Source organism: Cydia pomonella, chromosome 14 (genome assembly GCF_033807575.1).
Source record: "Cydia pomonella isolate Wapato2018A chromosome 14, ilCydPomo1, whole genome shotgun sequence".
In the NCBI taxonomy this organism is placed as follows: Eukaryota; Metazoa; Arthropoda; class Insecta; order Lepidoptera; family Tortricidae; genus Cydia; species Cydia pomonella.
Genome location: NC_084716.1, coordinates 13428947 through 13446531, shown reverse-complemented (window position 1 = coordinate 13446531; position 17585 = coordinate 13428947). Strand labels below are relative to the sequence as shown.

Here is a 17585-nt window from a genome sequence, read left to right as displayed (position 1 = left end):
GTTATTTATTTATTTAAGCTTTGTTGCACGATATAAAATTGTACAAATGGCGGACTTAATGTCTTAAGGCATTCTCTACCAGTCTACCATTGGGTCAAACAGAAACTTGCAGTTAGTGCAGGATTGTACACAACGAGAGGGAATATGAAACACAAATCAAGTTATTTTAAACAATATAACAATATTCTATTTAGTTGAAAGTGAAGCTACAATTTCTTCTGTGTTTCTCACTACTCTGTCGTCGCTAAATAACTAAATGAAACAAGTTTCTAATTGTTTCCGTCCATTTATCTCCGCGAAGCGCCTTTTGCATTTCAATACCCTTTAGTTTTAGTAGTTCCCATTATTTCACCGGGCAAAATGAATACAAAGTGGCTTGCCAGACGTGGTAGTTTAATGGTGAAAGCCTGTTGAAATGTTTAGAAAATTTTATCAATGAAAACTAGATTATAATTCAGTTGAGTATTTTCTATTGACGTCATTCTAAACACGCTACAAGCCTCAATTAGCTATTAATCGCTTGTCTTGATCTGTCATTTTGCCTTTTGTGTTAGTGAGAAAGGGATAAAACATAAAGTAAATTGATTGAGGCTTTTATAGTTTTATGAATAACTCCGTCTCAAAGTTGGTGATTATTAGTGGTTTTCCATCAGAGAAGGATCCTTATACACATGAAGCATAAGGAAGGCCTTTCTCTGTTGGAAAGCCACAGTTTCATATACAATTTCCTATATAATAATCATAAATTAAGGAGTAATCCGTTCAAGCTGACTTTTTTATCAAAATATTTCTAATACTAATTAAAAGTAAATCAGACAGTAAATATTTCATAACAATACGATATTTCAAAACCGACATAAATTACCAGGAACGAACGGAAACTGTTACAGAGTGCGATTGATATCTGACCGACATGCCTGGCCGCTTTCATACCATTCACCAAGCGTACACGAATCAGATGCTCAATACCCTATAGGTATGGCCGCGGTAAAGTTATAGTAAAACTTCATCAGCAAATCCAGCAACCATCACACTTACCCAACTGTAACCTTAATAGTACAGTACTGAAAGTACAGTACCAGTAACTGGTCCATCTGAATTTTGTACTCGATGACTCGGTAAGCCATTGGAAGAACACCTTGAGCGACGAAATTACCGAAATGTTAATTTTGGTCACAATACATTGCTCTTGGAATTCAGAGAAACATTATCTGTGATTCCGTAAGCATTTTGACATAAAATCAACATCACGTGATACCCGTTGCGCCAGCCTTCCTGCGAGCAACAAGACAATGAAACGTCTCGTTTGAAACGTCTGGAGAAACATAAATGTGAGTTCAATCCATTTTCTATACAGCTAGGAAAGCGAGGGTACAGTGTGTGGCACTTGTAATATGAAAGGAGTCGGAGTTGTGCTGAATGAGTTTGGCAACTGTCAATTTTTATTGATGGCTTACCCTCAGAGAAGAGTCCTTATGCTTCATGTGTACAAGGACATTTCCATCAGAAAATGGTCTTTATGCACATGTATCACAAGGAATGAGAATACGAATAAGTATGTTGTATTGCAATACTGTGTACATTTGTAGATATTAATCCTGATACAATTTATTAGTTTCAACAGTTGCCAAGTAACAGTTGTTATTTCGGGTATACATTAGGAGCATAAGGAGAGGGTCTAGAGAAGTCTCCATTGAAAGACACATTTAACATGTCTTTTGTTTTGTTTTATGAGAATTCGCTTAAATATTGTTATGCATTTATATTTTATGACCTAGCAAACAGCCAGGCTATAAAATACAAAAAAAAAAGATTTCAACACTATTCGTAGGATTGACGGGTAAAACCTATGCTAACGCCATCTGTAAAATACTTTGACATATGCAGAATGATTTGACCTTTTCGACATTAAACTTATCTCACAACACAATGTAACCTCTACCTCTACGGCCTGTGCCCAGTAGTGGGAAGTAAATAGGGTGAATTATTATTTTTATTTATAAGTGTCAGAAATTATGCAAAATTGACCCTATCACGTTGAAACAACGTACAAAATCATGTGGGAAATATGTTCCCGCCGCCTTATAAAGGCTTAAAATATGCGATCAGTTGTTGTAGAAAAAGTATTATACATATATTACCTACGACCAAAACTTCAGACGAAACTCTATGGAAATTGAGACTATGACTTCGAGGTCAATTCTAAATTAACAATTTGCATTCTTTTTGCTTTTAGACTGGTTTTGATATTAGGACTTTGACGATCATTTTGGCGATTGGCGCGCATCTCACGCTCGACTTTCACTTCTTTCACATGCACCAATCAGCGTGAACGATCTTGGAGGTCGTATCAAAATAGGATCGTAACTGTAACTAATTGTTAATCAGAATCGGACTACTTACCTCTGTCCTGCGTGGACACATGAATATGCACTTTCAGCCCGTGTTGACGTCTGACGAGGGCGTGGGAGTTATTTGCGCGGGCGTTAACTACACAGGCCACGATTTATTGTTACGAGGGAATTTATCTCTTCGTGTATCTTTTGATATTACGAAGATATAACTTTAATTTGTAACATAATTTACACAAAGTTTGTTTGAACGGGGACATGGATACTAGCTGGAAATTTAACGAGCTTTTATTAAGATTACTCGTATTTTTAAACTTCATTAGTTTCAATAACTCCCTTAATAAAAAAATCACAATGTTAGATCTTATTTTGCGTTTTGGAAAATATAAATTTATACTATTTCATTATTATAAGGACGACCGGTCTGGCTTAGTGGGTAGTGACCCTGCCTATAAAGCCGATGGTCCTGGGTTCGAATCCCTGTAAGGGGTATTTTTGTGATGAGCACAGATATTTGTTCCTGAGTTAGGGGTATTTTCTATGTATTTAAAGATTTTGTATATCGTTGTCCGAGTATCCACAACACAAGCCTTCTTGATCTTACTATGTGACTTAGTCAATTTGTGTTTATTACCTATATTATTTAATGTTTTACACACACACAAAATAAAATATAAATAAATCGATTAACATTCATAGACATTAAATCGGTTTTGTAAATAGTTACAGCCACTGCAGAAGTTGTTGAAACCACACGTACCCGACGACTGATCAATGCACCTCGGCATTCATTGGCCCTTTCGCCTATTGCAGACGATTAATGGTGTGGTACCACAGAGATACCGTTTTTGGTGGCTGAATAGACCGATGAGAGACCGACATTTCGCCAAAGCCCATAGACAAAGTTTAGTGATCGAATCCACTCCTGTCAAAATTTGACATAAGCAATCCACCGCAACCAAACCATACTGAACTATCCCAAGTTGACTTATTCTGACTGGCGGGTAACTACGGAACCCTACCCTGAGCATGGCCCGACATGCTCTTGGCCGATTATTAGTTTTATCCGAACGACTTAGCAGGGTACCTACTTAAGAAAACAAAGCGATTATTAGGTTGACCGCAAAACACGGTTATAAAAAGTCATCAGAACTATCTTGAAAGTCCAACGGATTATCGACTATATGTCTATGAACAATAGATTAAAAGTCAAATAATAGCAAATTTTACGAAGCTTCCAGAAGGTCGGCCGGATCGGAAAAATGTCACTGGGAGCGGAAATTAAAACGAGCCAGGCAATTTTATTAATATAAACCAATTTTCGGAGACTTTATAAAAATGATTCCGAAAATATGCCTACTGTTCTGGGCCCACGAGACCAAGAAATTAACATTTTGTGATTTACGGATTTTTCGATGTTTATGTCATTATTGTTTCTTCCTATTCGCGATTCTGAATAAAGAAAAGGGGCTTTGGTAGTTTTAGAGACTAACTATACAGCACCAAACTTATTCGCTGACTGCCATAATGTTATAAATAAACAAATATAAATAAATATTATAGGACATTATTATACAAATTGACTAAAGTCCCACAGTAGGCTCAATAAGGCTTGTATTGTGGGTACTTAGACAACGATATATATAATATATAAATATTTATAAATACTTAAATACATAGAAAACATCCATGACTCGGGAACAAATACCCATTCTCATCACACGAATAAATGCCCTTACCAGGACTTGAAAGCGGGACCATCGGCTTCATAGGTAGGGTCACTAGTTCACTACTCACAATGCCAGACCGGTCATCAAATATATTTCAAATTATTTAAAAATGAAATAGTAAAAGAACTTAAAGTAACATAGACAATAATAAATGATATTAAAATACAACCTTTACAATGAATTCCACACAACATTCTTTACATGAATTTGATTACAGTCGTTATTTTTACACTATCGCGTTTCTTTCTATTCGGGATTCTGCACAATATAAATTCCGAATATATACTTTTCTGAGTGCCAACGAAATTAAAATGTTATGATTGTATATTACTGTAAACGTGCATAATTTATCATACTAGAGATTATATAAGATGAAAGTTCATAGGTTAACGCGATTACTGTTCATGATGTCTGCTGCTGCATTATTGTTGCGGCATTACTGCTACGACAATTTCCTTGATAAAATAAGTCACGTTCGTAGCCGCGTTACTGACGCAATTAGAACGTTCAATCCGTCAGTCATTTTATCAAGGATATTGAAGTGATACAGCGCCCGCGTTAAGGTCGCAGCAGTAATGTCGCAACAGTAATGGTGCTGTAGTTGCCATCCGAATGTCACCTTTCATTTACTTAAAAGTGTTATAACATTACTTTTGTGTATCGAGTTTGGATATTAGGTTGTTGACCGTTTAATTTTACTATGTCCTTATTTAACCTACTAGTAACTTATCCGTTTTTTTAATACCATGTCAGTGGCAAACAAGCATACGTCCCGTCTGATGGTAAGCAGTCTCCGAAGCCTATGTACACCTGCAACTCCAGAGGAGTTACATGCGCGTTGCTGACCCTAACACTGCACGCACACCCTCGTTGAGCTCTAAAAATACCTATACAATTAATGTAAGTACTACCTAAAGTTCTACCTATTAATATTAAAATACATTTTCACAATTTTCACATCTGAAACGGAAACGTAAAGTAGGCCAATTCAAAAGTACATTTTGACAAGAGGAATGTGCTTTTGAAGACGGTCATACACGAAGAAAAATATCGTAAGTTTTCGATGTCTTGTTATATTCAAATACAGATATTTTTAACGTCGAAAATAAAGTAACTCAATGTTGGACGAGGGATGGCGTAGATAGTATTTACATACTGAATAGAAGAGCCTCGGTAGAGAGTACCATTTGGCGTTGAAACTCCAGGTCCTTGGGGTCCCAGCACGCACAAGTTTTTGCAGAACTGGTGACCGAAGAGCTGGCGGCTTCCTCGCACAACGTATCAGTCAGTATTGCGATACAACGAGGAAATGCCGCGAGCATCCTTGGTACAATCCTCAAGGGCCTATTTTAGATTTAAGCTAGTTATAGTAATCCTCTGTATATATCTGTCGTTTGTACATTATGGCTAGCCGTCATTTAAACATTGTTTTATTTTGTAATTTTGTAAGTATGGTCGCCCTACAATCTAAATAGTAGTGCGATGCGGCTAAACGTGGGCCGCCTTATTGACGGACGTATCACAATGACAATCTGGCTAATTTTTGAACCGCCGCATTTCAAAAAGGCCCTGTTTTTGATAACAGCTAGCCGTAATGTAATACGGCGGATTATACAATCCGATTGCGATATATCCATTATGTATATTGTTATTGTAAATACTGTTTAAATAATTAAAATAAATATCAATTTATCGCAATAAGTTGGATATTAAAATAATGTATGGAAATAATAAAAAAAAGGACCTGAAAGTTTCAAAATTTAAGTTTTTTTAAGTTCCAAAAAGGAATAAAATAAAGTAAGGGTACGATCGATTCCTTTCATTTTATTCAAAAAAGATTGGATGGCAATATTTCACAGACAAAATCGCAGTTTTATTGTTTTCCATACTTCAAGAGGCTCTCAGTGACCGTGACGTCACGTTCACTTATCGTTTTATTAGGAGCGTCTCGCGAGTGAAGTACGACTGTCGGACTTTGACTATCATTTCTGATTTTTGTATTGCTTTAGAGCAATGGGTCCCATGCCTTTATGGATTTGATCCTAAAAACAAACCTGATCGATTGATACCAATAATAAAAAAAATGACATCTAGCCTATTAGCGACATTATTATTTTCTGCGCATACGAGTATGTATTCTTGAGGATTTCTGCTGCGTTGCCTGCGTTTAAGATAGTTTTTATTTAACTAATAATTAATTTAATTTGTTTTTATTTTAGTTTTAGTTTTTAGTTTTTTTTTAGTTATTTTGCGATAACTGGCAGGAAGTGGCACAGGATCGGGACAGGTGGCGTTCTCTCGTTTTGGAGGACAATACCCTCTTTGGATCACTGCGCCACAATAGTTAGTTAGTTAATTATATAAGCCAAATTTTAGATATTATATGTATTAAGATTTTAAGACAATTAATTACACGATAAATATCATTATGTATACAGATACAAATAACGTCTAGGCTAGGCACTGTAGCAGTATTTTATTTTCTTACTTCCAAGTAATTTTCAGATCGATTTTCTTTAGAGAAAACATGTTATTTGTAATAGGAGGCATAAATTACCAGCGTCGGCGTGACAAAAGCTAAAGTCTGTAACAGTATTTCATACTTTGACAGTAACAAGACCTGAAGGAGCACTAAACATTCATAAACATCAGTCCTTCGTAATAACGGAGACTAAAGACAGCTGCAATTAACGTAAATCATCTCGAACGACTTCATCAACGAAGTGCTTAGACGTCTAATTGATTTTAAAGTATTGAAGTGACGTTTCTAAAATAGTAACTGGTTGATGGGCGATCAATTTGTGTGTCAACCATTCTACTGGTGGTATTTGTATATAACTATATGTATTTTGTATGTAAGCTGTGTTCCATATTTGCAAATTGTAAATCTTGAAAATCGTAATAGGTGACTATTGAAAGGAAAGTGCAATTGGCTGTACTGTAACATTCTGGAACAACAATTATTTAAAAAAAATTATAATAAAAACAGCCAAGCACCTTCGTACGATATAAAATACTATACAAGCAAAAGACCGGTACTTACATGCTTTAATATGAAGATATTTTTTTGGAAAACTCATAAATGGCTCTAATTATAATATTAATATTTTTTTAATTATGTTAACGGCACCAATCATAGGACATTTAAGAAAAATTTTGGATTATTTTTGATATTTCACCGAAATCTGTAAAATTTCTACTTACCACTTTATGCTTTAAAAGTTGAATGTCCAATTCTTCCTTTATGTTTTCTATATGTATTTAATGTAAGCCACTGCATTTGGTTTCAATATTATTAATCAATTAAAACTAAGTTTTTTTGCTCCAGTCATGGGATGTATGTCAAATTAACAAATTTCAATGAAAAAATTAAACTTAAGCAGCTCTTATTAACGGTAAAATGTTGCCTGCGTTTAAAAACTGATGTTAAATACTTGGTTTACAGTCCATACCATCCCATTACTGCTGTCTGTTCCATTATAGAGGTGTTTACTATACAGTTTCTTATAGTTTTTAGGTACCTACTTATTATTATTAATTTTATTTGTTTCAGAATACGCTTCCGCATGCTGTCATAAGACCATTTGAAAACACTTTGGTTAGTTAATTAGCTTTAGCTCGCTGAGTCTCATCCATTTTACTACAGAAAAAATTGTTAATTCTACCTGATTTGTAAATTGTACATACTTTATTTATTACTATATTCAAGTTGTAATAAACTGTTTGTCAAATAAGCTGCGCTATGTATGCTTTTAGTAATTGTGATTCCTGTTTGTACTTGATATAATGATTGATTCAAATATTTTGTGAAGAGCAATGTTAATGATTGCTTCATTTCCTGTATTCACTTTACATAAACTCCAGAAAAAAACGAAATAGTGATTTCCATTGATAACTCATCAACTCATCTAATTGAAAATCATATCATATTGTATTTTACTCGTGTTTTGTATCATTATTATATAATATTGAAAAACATTATGCGGACTAGAAACAGATTTACCATTTCATTTGTATTATGTATAACGATTATTATATACACATCAGCGTGCTACATAGATCACTATGAAACTACGACTACTGTGAAAAGTGTGCAGGTGCAGAAGAAAGGATGTGATAGTTACTGTAAATTAAAACGAATTGTTCTTTATATTATACAACAACTAATATCCGATGATTGATAGAAAATAAAGCTTTAAAGTGTTTTTCTTTTAATAGTAAATAATTTTTTTGATGATTTTGGTGCCTTCTATTTATATATCTTTATTTATATAATAATCCAAACACAATTCAAGTAAAATTAATGATACTACATACAAGGTGTAACATAAATAGGGGGGATCCTTTAGACCGCATATTCGGAATACCAACTTATTCTGATTAGGAAAAAGACAAGAAAAAAAAATTGACGCGAAAAGTTTTGGTTTTCTTATGGAGGGTTGGTCAACTTACCGTACAAAAAAAATTGCGTCAAAAAACTTTTCGGGTACTTTTTCCTAATCAGATCATGATACCAAATACCAAATATGCCCTTATACGGATCCCCACTATTTTTGTTATACCTTATATAATCACAGAAATATAACAAAGATATCTAAATTAATATATGAACTGCTATGGTAAATATAATATTTTATTCAAAAAGACCTCCGCGAGCTGTAGCGGGTTCAAAGATGACCTCACACTTGCCGCGCCCGTGTTGCCACGTTGGTACGAACCCGGCCGGTACGAAACGAACCCGCTCGAGCATTGGAGGTCTTCTCTATAATTCTGTCTCACCACCCTTTAACTCTATGGCGTCAGACTTCTACAATAATGGTAATACAAATTATTATTCCAATCACAAATAATGTATCTATTGTTTAAAATTACGTACATGTACCTATACGTTACATAATTTACCTAACACGTAACATTCAAACTAGTTACGTATTTAATATTGCTAGACTACTGTCTAGCAATAGTCAATTACATAATCCTGTACTTAATTTAGAAAGGTTGCCAACATGCTTGAGCTATTTATGAGATTTTAAGCGTTAATTAAAAACGTATTTTAAGTATATTCTCTAAAATAAACTTTAAATAATTCACAGCATAATTCCTTTCTTATTATATAACACAATGATGTGTGCAAAAAATGCTAGGATATGCTCAGATATGCTCGATAAATCACGGATAGTTAAAATAAAAACATAAAAGAGATAATCCCAATACAAATAAATAAAGCAGACTAGAATAGCGATATCATGACAACGTTACGCATTCACAAAAACAGTTATAGACCGAGAGCCAGATTTAGATAATGTAATTATATTTATCAATTTTTGGGAACTTCGAATGTTTATGAGAGGAAATCAGTTATATATATTTCAGGACAATTATCAATGTTGTACATTTTAACGGTATTGTTAGGTATACGTCCCACTGAGGCCATCTCTCACGAACGAGAGGGAATTACCAAAAAAAATGTTCAGATACTACTATGAATAAAAAATCTGTTTGCTCATTTACCCCGAACGCTGTAAAGAGCGAAGACAATATTACAAATAAAAATGTCTTATTTATACATATTATATTACGAGTATGACCTTGACTATGAGCGGGTTGCTGTAAACCCTCTGTACCTAGTCAGTCATATTTTATTTAAGTAATTTACTTGTCCTTAAAATTTTACGGTTCTCTATGCGCCATATTTTTTAATATTATTCTAAGCAGCCGCCTTATGGTAAGCAGTCTCCTTAGCCTATGTACGCTCGTTCAGCTCTGGCAACCTTACTCACCAGCAAGAACACAACACTATGAGTGGGGTCTAGTGTTATTTGGTTCTGTAAGGTTGATGTACTTCCCTAGTTGTTGGGCTCTGCTCTAGATCTGGAATGACATCTGCTGTGCTATGCCCTACAACACAAACACATTCACAGTACCCATACCTCTCTTTTGAACGTAGTTGAAGGACATACCCGGGTGCATATATTTAACGTTATTCAATTTTCCAATTTTCGAGTGGTGCAATCCTCCCATAGTATACTGCGAACATAATATTTTGACGATTGTTTTCCACATGAATAAGCTGTTCTAAGCTCTTGGACTATATTTAATATCTTTCTTCCAGAATATATTAATGTGCTCTCCTACAGGCAATTCATCTTAAGTTACTTAGACTCCAAGGGGGATATAATTTCCCAAAAAACAGGTTGTTGCTGGTTATCTAAGGATGATTAAATAAGATTTACGTCCGCCATAATTTTGTGCTAACAGCCTGATTTTTTCTCCTTGTTACCTAAGTTATGACTTAGGCAATAACAAATACAAACAGCAACAATTGGTGGACCTTATGCCTTTTGTAATAAGGTTTACTAACTGTCTGTTAACAGTGCGGGCGATGGTACCACTATCCAAAATCCATGGAAAATGTAAAACGCAATAGGAAATATTGCAATTACGATAATAGTAATCAATTTATGATAAAAAAGGCGTTGTAGAAAATAAAAAAGGCAATGAAGTAAGTAAAGAAAACTGAATGCATAATTAACATAAAAATAGGTATGTTGATTGATACCTAATGCTGAGTTAAGGCTATTATTTATTTAAATTCACCGCATACTTTAAATTTCAGTAGCGATAGAGTTTGTAATTTTTACGCCTGACGGAAAACTAATCATTTTATTCATAGCGTTAAGACTGAGGACCGTGCAAAAAATATTTGACAATCGTTTAAACATACAATCAATAATACCACCAATAATCACTATTCGCAACCCAAACTACATAACTTAACTAAACCTGCATAAAGAAACACGCTAGTTACATCACCTGCCTCTACACCTGCGCAAGCTATTTTACGTCGCCAAGCCGATCTTATCGCCGCTAACAATGCCACATTGTTTCCTTTACCCTCAAGAATACATAAAACAAGCCCTAGTTTCCGAAACAACGCATTACAGCCTAAACACAGCTAAGAAAACTTCGCACAATATCCGTGACTGAGCTGAGGGTACAATGCAGTGCTAGCTAAAAAGTGAATACATGAAAAGTTAAAATGGAAAGTAAGTTTAACAATTAAGAAAGTTTTAATGCGGAATCTTAATGATACTTTTTTATTGCTAAATGATGTAACTTAATGGAAGCGAATCGTAAAAGAATTCCGACTTAAACAGACGCTGGAACGTGGGGAAAATCCGGCAACAAAAGAATCTTTTTAATGTTCAAATGGAACTTTTGATTAATTCTTTTGTAGTAGATCATAAGAAAGTTTCCTAGAGATTAGAGAGAATCCATTTGTGTTACGTTATGCTCTGGGTAAAGTTACATCAGTATAATAATTTTAAATAGCAATATTGCAAGTACTTTATTGCACGTTATGGATTGTAACATTAATAATTACTTCAGAATTTATGTTTTTCTGTTAATAATGAATTTTGTAACCTAAAAACATATTTCTTGCTACTTCAGTTTTTACTGTTTGAGCGTCGCGTAAACAAAAATATTAAATAATACCAAAGAGAATTGATTGTAAGAGGGTTAAAGTCTTAAGAAATAAACGAGCCCCTTATTTAGACATTCAAAACAGATGGCGCTGTACTGCGCCATATGTTTTGCGGTCACTGAATTGTCAAACGTCAAGTTTTGACAATCAGAGTTCGAATTTGACAGGTAAACTAGATAGTTTACCTGTCAAATTCGAAGCACAAAATTGTCTTAGATTATACACATCTTGCTCAATCAATGTATCATTAATAGTACCTACCTAAGAGATTTTTGTATAACCCTCTGCCTTATAACTTTTACTACCGTAACCGCTCCCGCAAATGGTTACTCAGGGCGAAGTGGTATAACATTTGAGACGTGTGCCATCAAGTTCAGGATAATTATTTCTAACAACCATTTCAGAAATCATCGTGGTGTTATCTTTAGCCTTATCAGTAAACGCTTATAAGTTCTTCTCGAATAAGCTGGACAACGAACCATCCTTATCAATACTGTATACTCACGACAAAAGCAGCGACATGGTGGTTCAAGACTGCCTCAGCGAAATGTATCCGCGCAAGCTCTACAAGTATCCGTTACGTATTGATAGAAACGACGTACCTTGCATAATACATTGTGTGCTCAAGAAGTTCAAGATTATGACCAACGATGGAGTGATCAACGTAAGAAATTACTACAGAAGAGTGGCGGCTATACATAGATATGACCCGCGGATTCTCATTTCGGATGTGGGCGACACGTGTGCGAAGAACATTAACAATATGAATTTAGATCATGATGTGTGTAAGAAGGCAAAAGTGTTTAACGACTGTACGCAGTTATATGCCATCTCCTTAACGGAAAACTATAATTAAATTGTGTACTCAATGAAACGAATGATTTCGTAATAAGATTTTTGTAATGCGTACTTATATATGTTTTATAAATAAAATATAATTCTCAGAAACAAAATTTATTATATATATAAAAATACTTGAAGTGGAAATGATTTTCATTAGTCACAAGTTATTATTTATTACAATTCTATTATTAAACTACCTACCTTAAAAGAAAATGCATTAGCAATATGAACAACATTAACACCTGATTGATAAGTAAATATGTATAGGTAAACTGTAGCAATTCTAGTTAGTTATTTTATGTACCTATCTCTCGATATATTATTTGTCCATAATAATTATTTTATTATTTGGTACACCGACAATAATTTTCCTTGAATGGCAATCGGAGTGAATTAGGTCATCAAATAAGACTGTAAAAATAAACAATGTTTTTGTCAGAATCAATCACTTCTCTAATATATTCCTGTTGTAAGCAAATTTTATTTTCCTGTTTGTTAGATTTAGATTTATTTCTTTCATAATATTAAATTACAATATAAATTATTTCAAGCTAATCTATATAATATTATCTTTATCTTTGGACTTTCGCGCCTAAGAATAAATTATCCAATTCAATAGATATTGTCGGTACTTACTTATTAATATGTATAAATACCAGTACGTTTAGGAGAATAGAGTAGGAAATATGGTAAAACATATGTATCATAAAATATCTGGGTGTTGAATGGAAGAGTATGTATTGTAATACAAATTTGGGGGAATGCAAAGGAGCAGATTTGTGTTCTAATAAAATATCATCAGCATTAAGGATGACTCACGCTAGACCGGCCCGGGCCGAGCCTTCCTACGCGTCACTTTCTATGACGGCTGATCGGTGATCACGCGGTGCTTTCCATAGAAAACGAAGCGCAGAAAACTCCGGCCCGGCCCCTACCCAGTCTACCTGAGTCATCCTAGTCATCGTGAGGAAACTCACCATGATTTGACTTAAAAATCTCTTCAATTGGTAAAGACATGTTTTCTACTTTTATAATATTATATGTCTTGTCTACCCACTTATCTTAGACAGCTGGTTAAGAAGTTTCGCAGCGATCTTCTTATAGAAAATTGCTGATTTAAGGAGTAAAATAGTTTATATATTACATTTTTACTTAGCTACTTTAATAAAAATCAACTTCATGCAGCCAAGCCTTCAACCAGTCCATAGCTGACCATAATAACTTCTTCCCAACCGCGTCAGTCAATGGTAGATCTATAGTCATGGAGCGCAATGTACTACTACGTAAGTATTGAACAAGACGTTTGTTCCAGCATTATTCCTCCTACTACTAGCAAGCTGTGCGTCGGCAAAAATGTCCGTTATGTACACGCACGACCGGCTCAGCGATATGGTAGTAGAGTCCTGCCTCTCCGAGATGTTCCCTAAGCCGAAGAAGGTCGAGTTTCAAGAGTCTGACGAAGCGTGCATCATCTTCTGTGTGCTTAAGAAGTTCGGGATTATGACGCCGAATGGGTTGTTTAATCTGGATGTTTATAAGTAAGTTGAGATACTATTGAGGAGAAGGTAAGGTTATTTATAATTAGTTCATTTATGTTTTATCCCTTTCTTCCAAATAAATAAATCAACAGGACTGATTAAGAACAACTATTAATTGCTAATTGAGGCTTCTAGCGTGTTCATGAATAAGGCCATTAATAAAACGTTTTTACTTAGTATTCTTCAGTGAAAATTCAGAAAAACTTTATAAGAATATTATCTTTATCCGCAGAAAAATCTATAGGTTTGTAAATTGCCATTATTCTTAAGACACTAAATATCTCGATTCTCGTATATTAGGAGAGGATAGTGACCAATACTCTTATGCGAGTACTTATGTAAAAAACATAGACTGATTACGATTATAGAACAATAATCATTCGTGTAATTCTCATACACTCACTGATTGTCTGTGGATCAATTTGGAGTGATTAACTTGGATGCTATTCAATTTTATTAAAAATTATAGCCATTTTTTTAAGTGTCAGGTCGTTTCTTTTTCAGTAGATTTGTCAGATTGTGATATAAATTTCATCATGACTGGCTTATTTCTTGCTCAAATAATGTAAATATCAATCCAGAGGGAATGGAAATAGCAATCTCATGGGAGCAGTCCCGCAGTGTGATGGGGAAGATTGCATGTAATTTGATTACTGTTTCTTTATTTGACTCTCGGTTTTAATTATTAAGCTCACAACATGCCTGTGAAATATTTTGACACAAATGTTTGTGTATTAACCACAGCTATGCCCCTTAAGTTTGTTGTTTTTAGAATTTTTAATTATTATAAGAGTTAGGAGCATTTAAAAATTTGTATGAAATCTGTTTTTCGCTCCTAATTTTTACAATAATCATAAGATCGAAAAAAGTCAAACGTAGGGGTATAGCTGTGGTGTTAATATCCAGAGAGGAAAATGGGGACTACGTTTGCATGGAGTAGCGGCCTACGCTAAACTTTCCTCTAAATGCTGTAAATTAACCCATGATACATACGTGACTGCTACATAATTAAGAAATTAGCTATAACAAAACAATTTATCTTTATGCTGGCCGTAATTTGCGGTTTTTGAACGCATCATAGAGGAAATAGATGAAATAGAGGTTTATAGATGAAATTATATATTTCGTCAAAAACTGATTTAAAGCGCATTTTTCCGTATACCTATTGAATTAATTTATACCCAGTGTGGTTAAATAATTTAAGTTTGTGCTATGTAAACTACTACCAAAATTAAAAGAAATACAAACTATCTTTCAGAAAACGTGTAGAAACAGCGCACCAACTGGTTCAGCTGAACAACATCGCCGACGTGGGCGCTCGATGCATCAAGCTCGCCAAAGAATCGCCGCACAACCAGGACGTCTGTCGAATCGCCAAGATCTTCAACGACTGCACGCATTTATACAGGATCATGTTATAACAATAAAAACTTTAACACCTATCTGACCAGTTTGCATAAATTCAAGTGATACATTTTTATACAGCCTTTATCACCGGTGTCGCAATAGAGCTATCTAAGCTCGCTCTTTATCTAACAGAGGGGAAGTCATTGAGCGCCAGAAATAATATATATAGGATATCGTTTTTTTAGGTAGGCGTCCTGTTTCTTATCCGATACTTAGTCCACCCTTTTTACTAAAAAGTCAAGTAGATACAATTTTGATTCCATTACCTCTCAATAGTTCCCTGGCGGGTGCTGCCTTGGCACGGGCATAGGCACCATCCTCTTAGTGCACCCCACACATTTCATGCAATTTTCAAAAACGTTTCCGTTAGTCCCCTAAATAGTCAGGAACAACATTGTCCCGTGTACGGGAAAAATAAGACACAATAATTTAAATCTATTAAACTGATGTCAAGATTCGAAACAGTAAAATCAAACGACTAATACTAATTTGTTGAAGCCGTACAGTCGGGTAGGTACCTACAAATAAACGTGTCTCAACGTTTCCTAGTAGATATAGTATAAGTATACTCACACCAACATATATGGCAACAGCCAAACACAGACGCTCAAAGCTAATTCCCGAGAGATCTCAAGAGGATTCGGTGAATTCAAGGTTCAGCGAGCACGCTACACATCAAAAGATCGGTTTACAATCAGTTCTATACCGACGTCTTATAACATCGGGACTTTAAGGAGCCTGTTTTTGGTTTTATTGCTTCGATAGACGACAGACTTAAATCAATTCAGTATACAATATAATTTTAAATTTAAACGTCTTAAAATAACTTAACCTTAAGATCTTAAGACGTTAACTTTAACTAAGGGCTTCTAATTATTGAGAATTATGGTAAGCAGCGGATTTAATTTTTTGTGTTAAAAAGATATATCCGGTTCTTCGTTCGGAATCCAAATTCAAACCGAATTAGTAACCATTATTGGACCTCCATTTTTGATGGATTCTCTAGGGTGTACACATTGAAAATGTATTTACACTATTTAAAATATGTCACACGCTCTTAAGGTTTCGTAACTGGGGTTGTGCCAGATTACTTTCACGCACATCGACGTATAATTATTATTGCAGGTATCCTGTGATAGACATTAAGTCCGCCTTTTGTACTGTAAGATTAAATATAAAATAAATAAATAAATAGACTGACCCACCACGCCACGCATAACAATTGTAGCAGCCATTGAAAAATATGTATCTCTGAATATTTTATTTGTACTCCTAGAAAACGGTAAACAATTGAATTACTATTTCAATTGATATTACGGATGTTATACGTAGTGAGGTAGAACCGACCACAGGCGCAGTTCTCATGTAGATTAAGCTCAGTTTACATGGAAACTGTATTCAGATTTACTATCCCCCGGCAGCTATTTGCGACGAACAAAGCAGACTGATTTGTCGTATGTCCGTAGAACTTTAATCTTGTTGGTGATGTGATATCAATCGCTTACATACCAATTCAAATTTAAATAAGAATGAGTAAGCATATTTTTATTGATGTCCGACCATGTCGTGCTCCCAATTATGTATACTGCTTGCGAATCGTTTACGCTCAGTGATCAAGACGTGGCTAGATCACAAGGAAATTAACATCCATAATATGCAATTAGCCAGGCCATGTGATAGTTGAGACGTAACGCCCTCAACATCCGCTACCCGCCGCACATATATATAGTAAGATACGTTGAGTGATTCGTCTGAGATTACAATTAGTTATTACACGAATCGCCACTTTTTCTTCCAAATTACGCTATATTTTACGTCTATCCCGCTATTAAAGGACTTTTAGTGAATTAAAATCTATACATTAGCCTGATTATAGTGATTATACATGAGTGATGTATAAATGTAATGTCAAAAAATTCAAATATTCCAATCGTCGTTTTATAGAAATACTAACGAATAAAGTTGCTGAGGTTTTACCTATTAGCAACATGGTTTTCACGCTGTTGAGATTTTTCATATCATTATGATTTCACGAGTATAGAAATTCCAGTTTATAAATTTAAAGCGAAATATACAGAATAATATTCTTAAGTCGGAGTTCATAGTGCGGTACTTATCACCCAGAACAATCACTATTCATAGGATATTCCGCAACAGATGCTAAGTAAATTAACTCTTGATGTTAACTAATACGTTTAGCATATTAGCATAACAAACTTGTAGATAGGTA

At 34.6% G+C, this 17585-nt stretch overlaps 1 protein-coding gene across 3 annotated transcripts; it reads left to right on the top strand.

Moving 5' to 3' along the window:
• Positions 1–1091: 1091 nt before the first annotated feature.
• Positions 1092–15390, top strand: LOC133524998 (uncharacterized). Of its 3 annotated transcripts, none has more exons than XM_061861183.1 (3): positions 1092–1331; positions 13723–13948; positions 15207–15390. In XM_061861183.1, the coding sequence occupies exons 2-3, from the start codon at positions 13764–13766 to the stop codon at positions 15367–15369; spliced, it is 348 nt and encodes a 115-aa protein (XP_061717167.1). In that variant the 5' UTR covers positions 1092–1331; positions 13723–13763; the 3' UTR covers positions 15370–15390. The 3 variants fall into 3 exon arrangements, with proteins under 3 accessions (XP_061717167.1, XP_061717165.1, XP_061717166.1); XM_061861182.1 differs by lacking the exon at positions 1092–1331 and adding an exon at positions 11009–11127; XM_061861181.1 differs by lacking the exons at positions 1092–1331; positions 13723–13948; positions 15207–15390 and adding exons at positions 10635–11127; positions 11972–12547.
• Positions 15391–17585: the final 2195 nt, after the last annotated feature.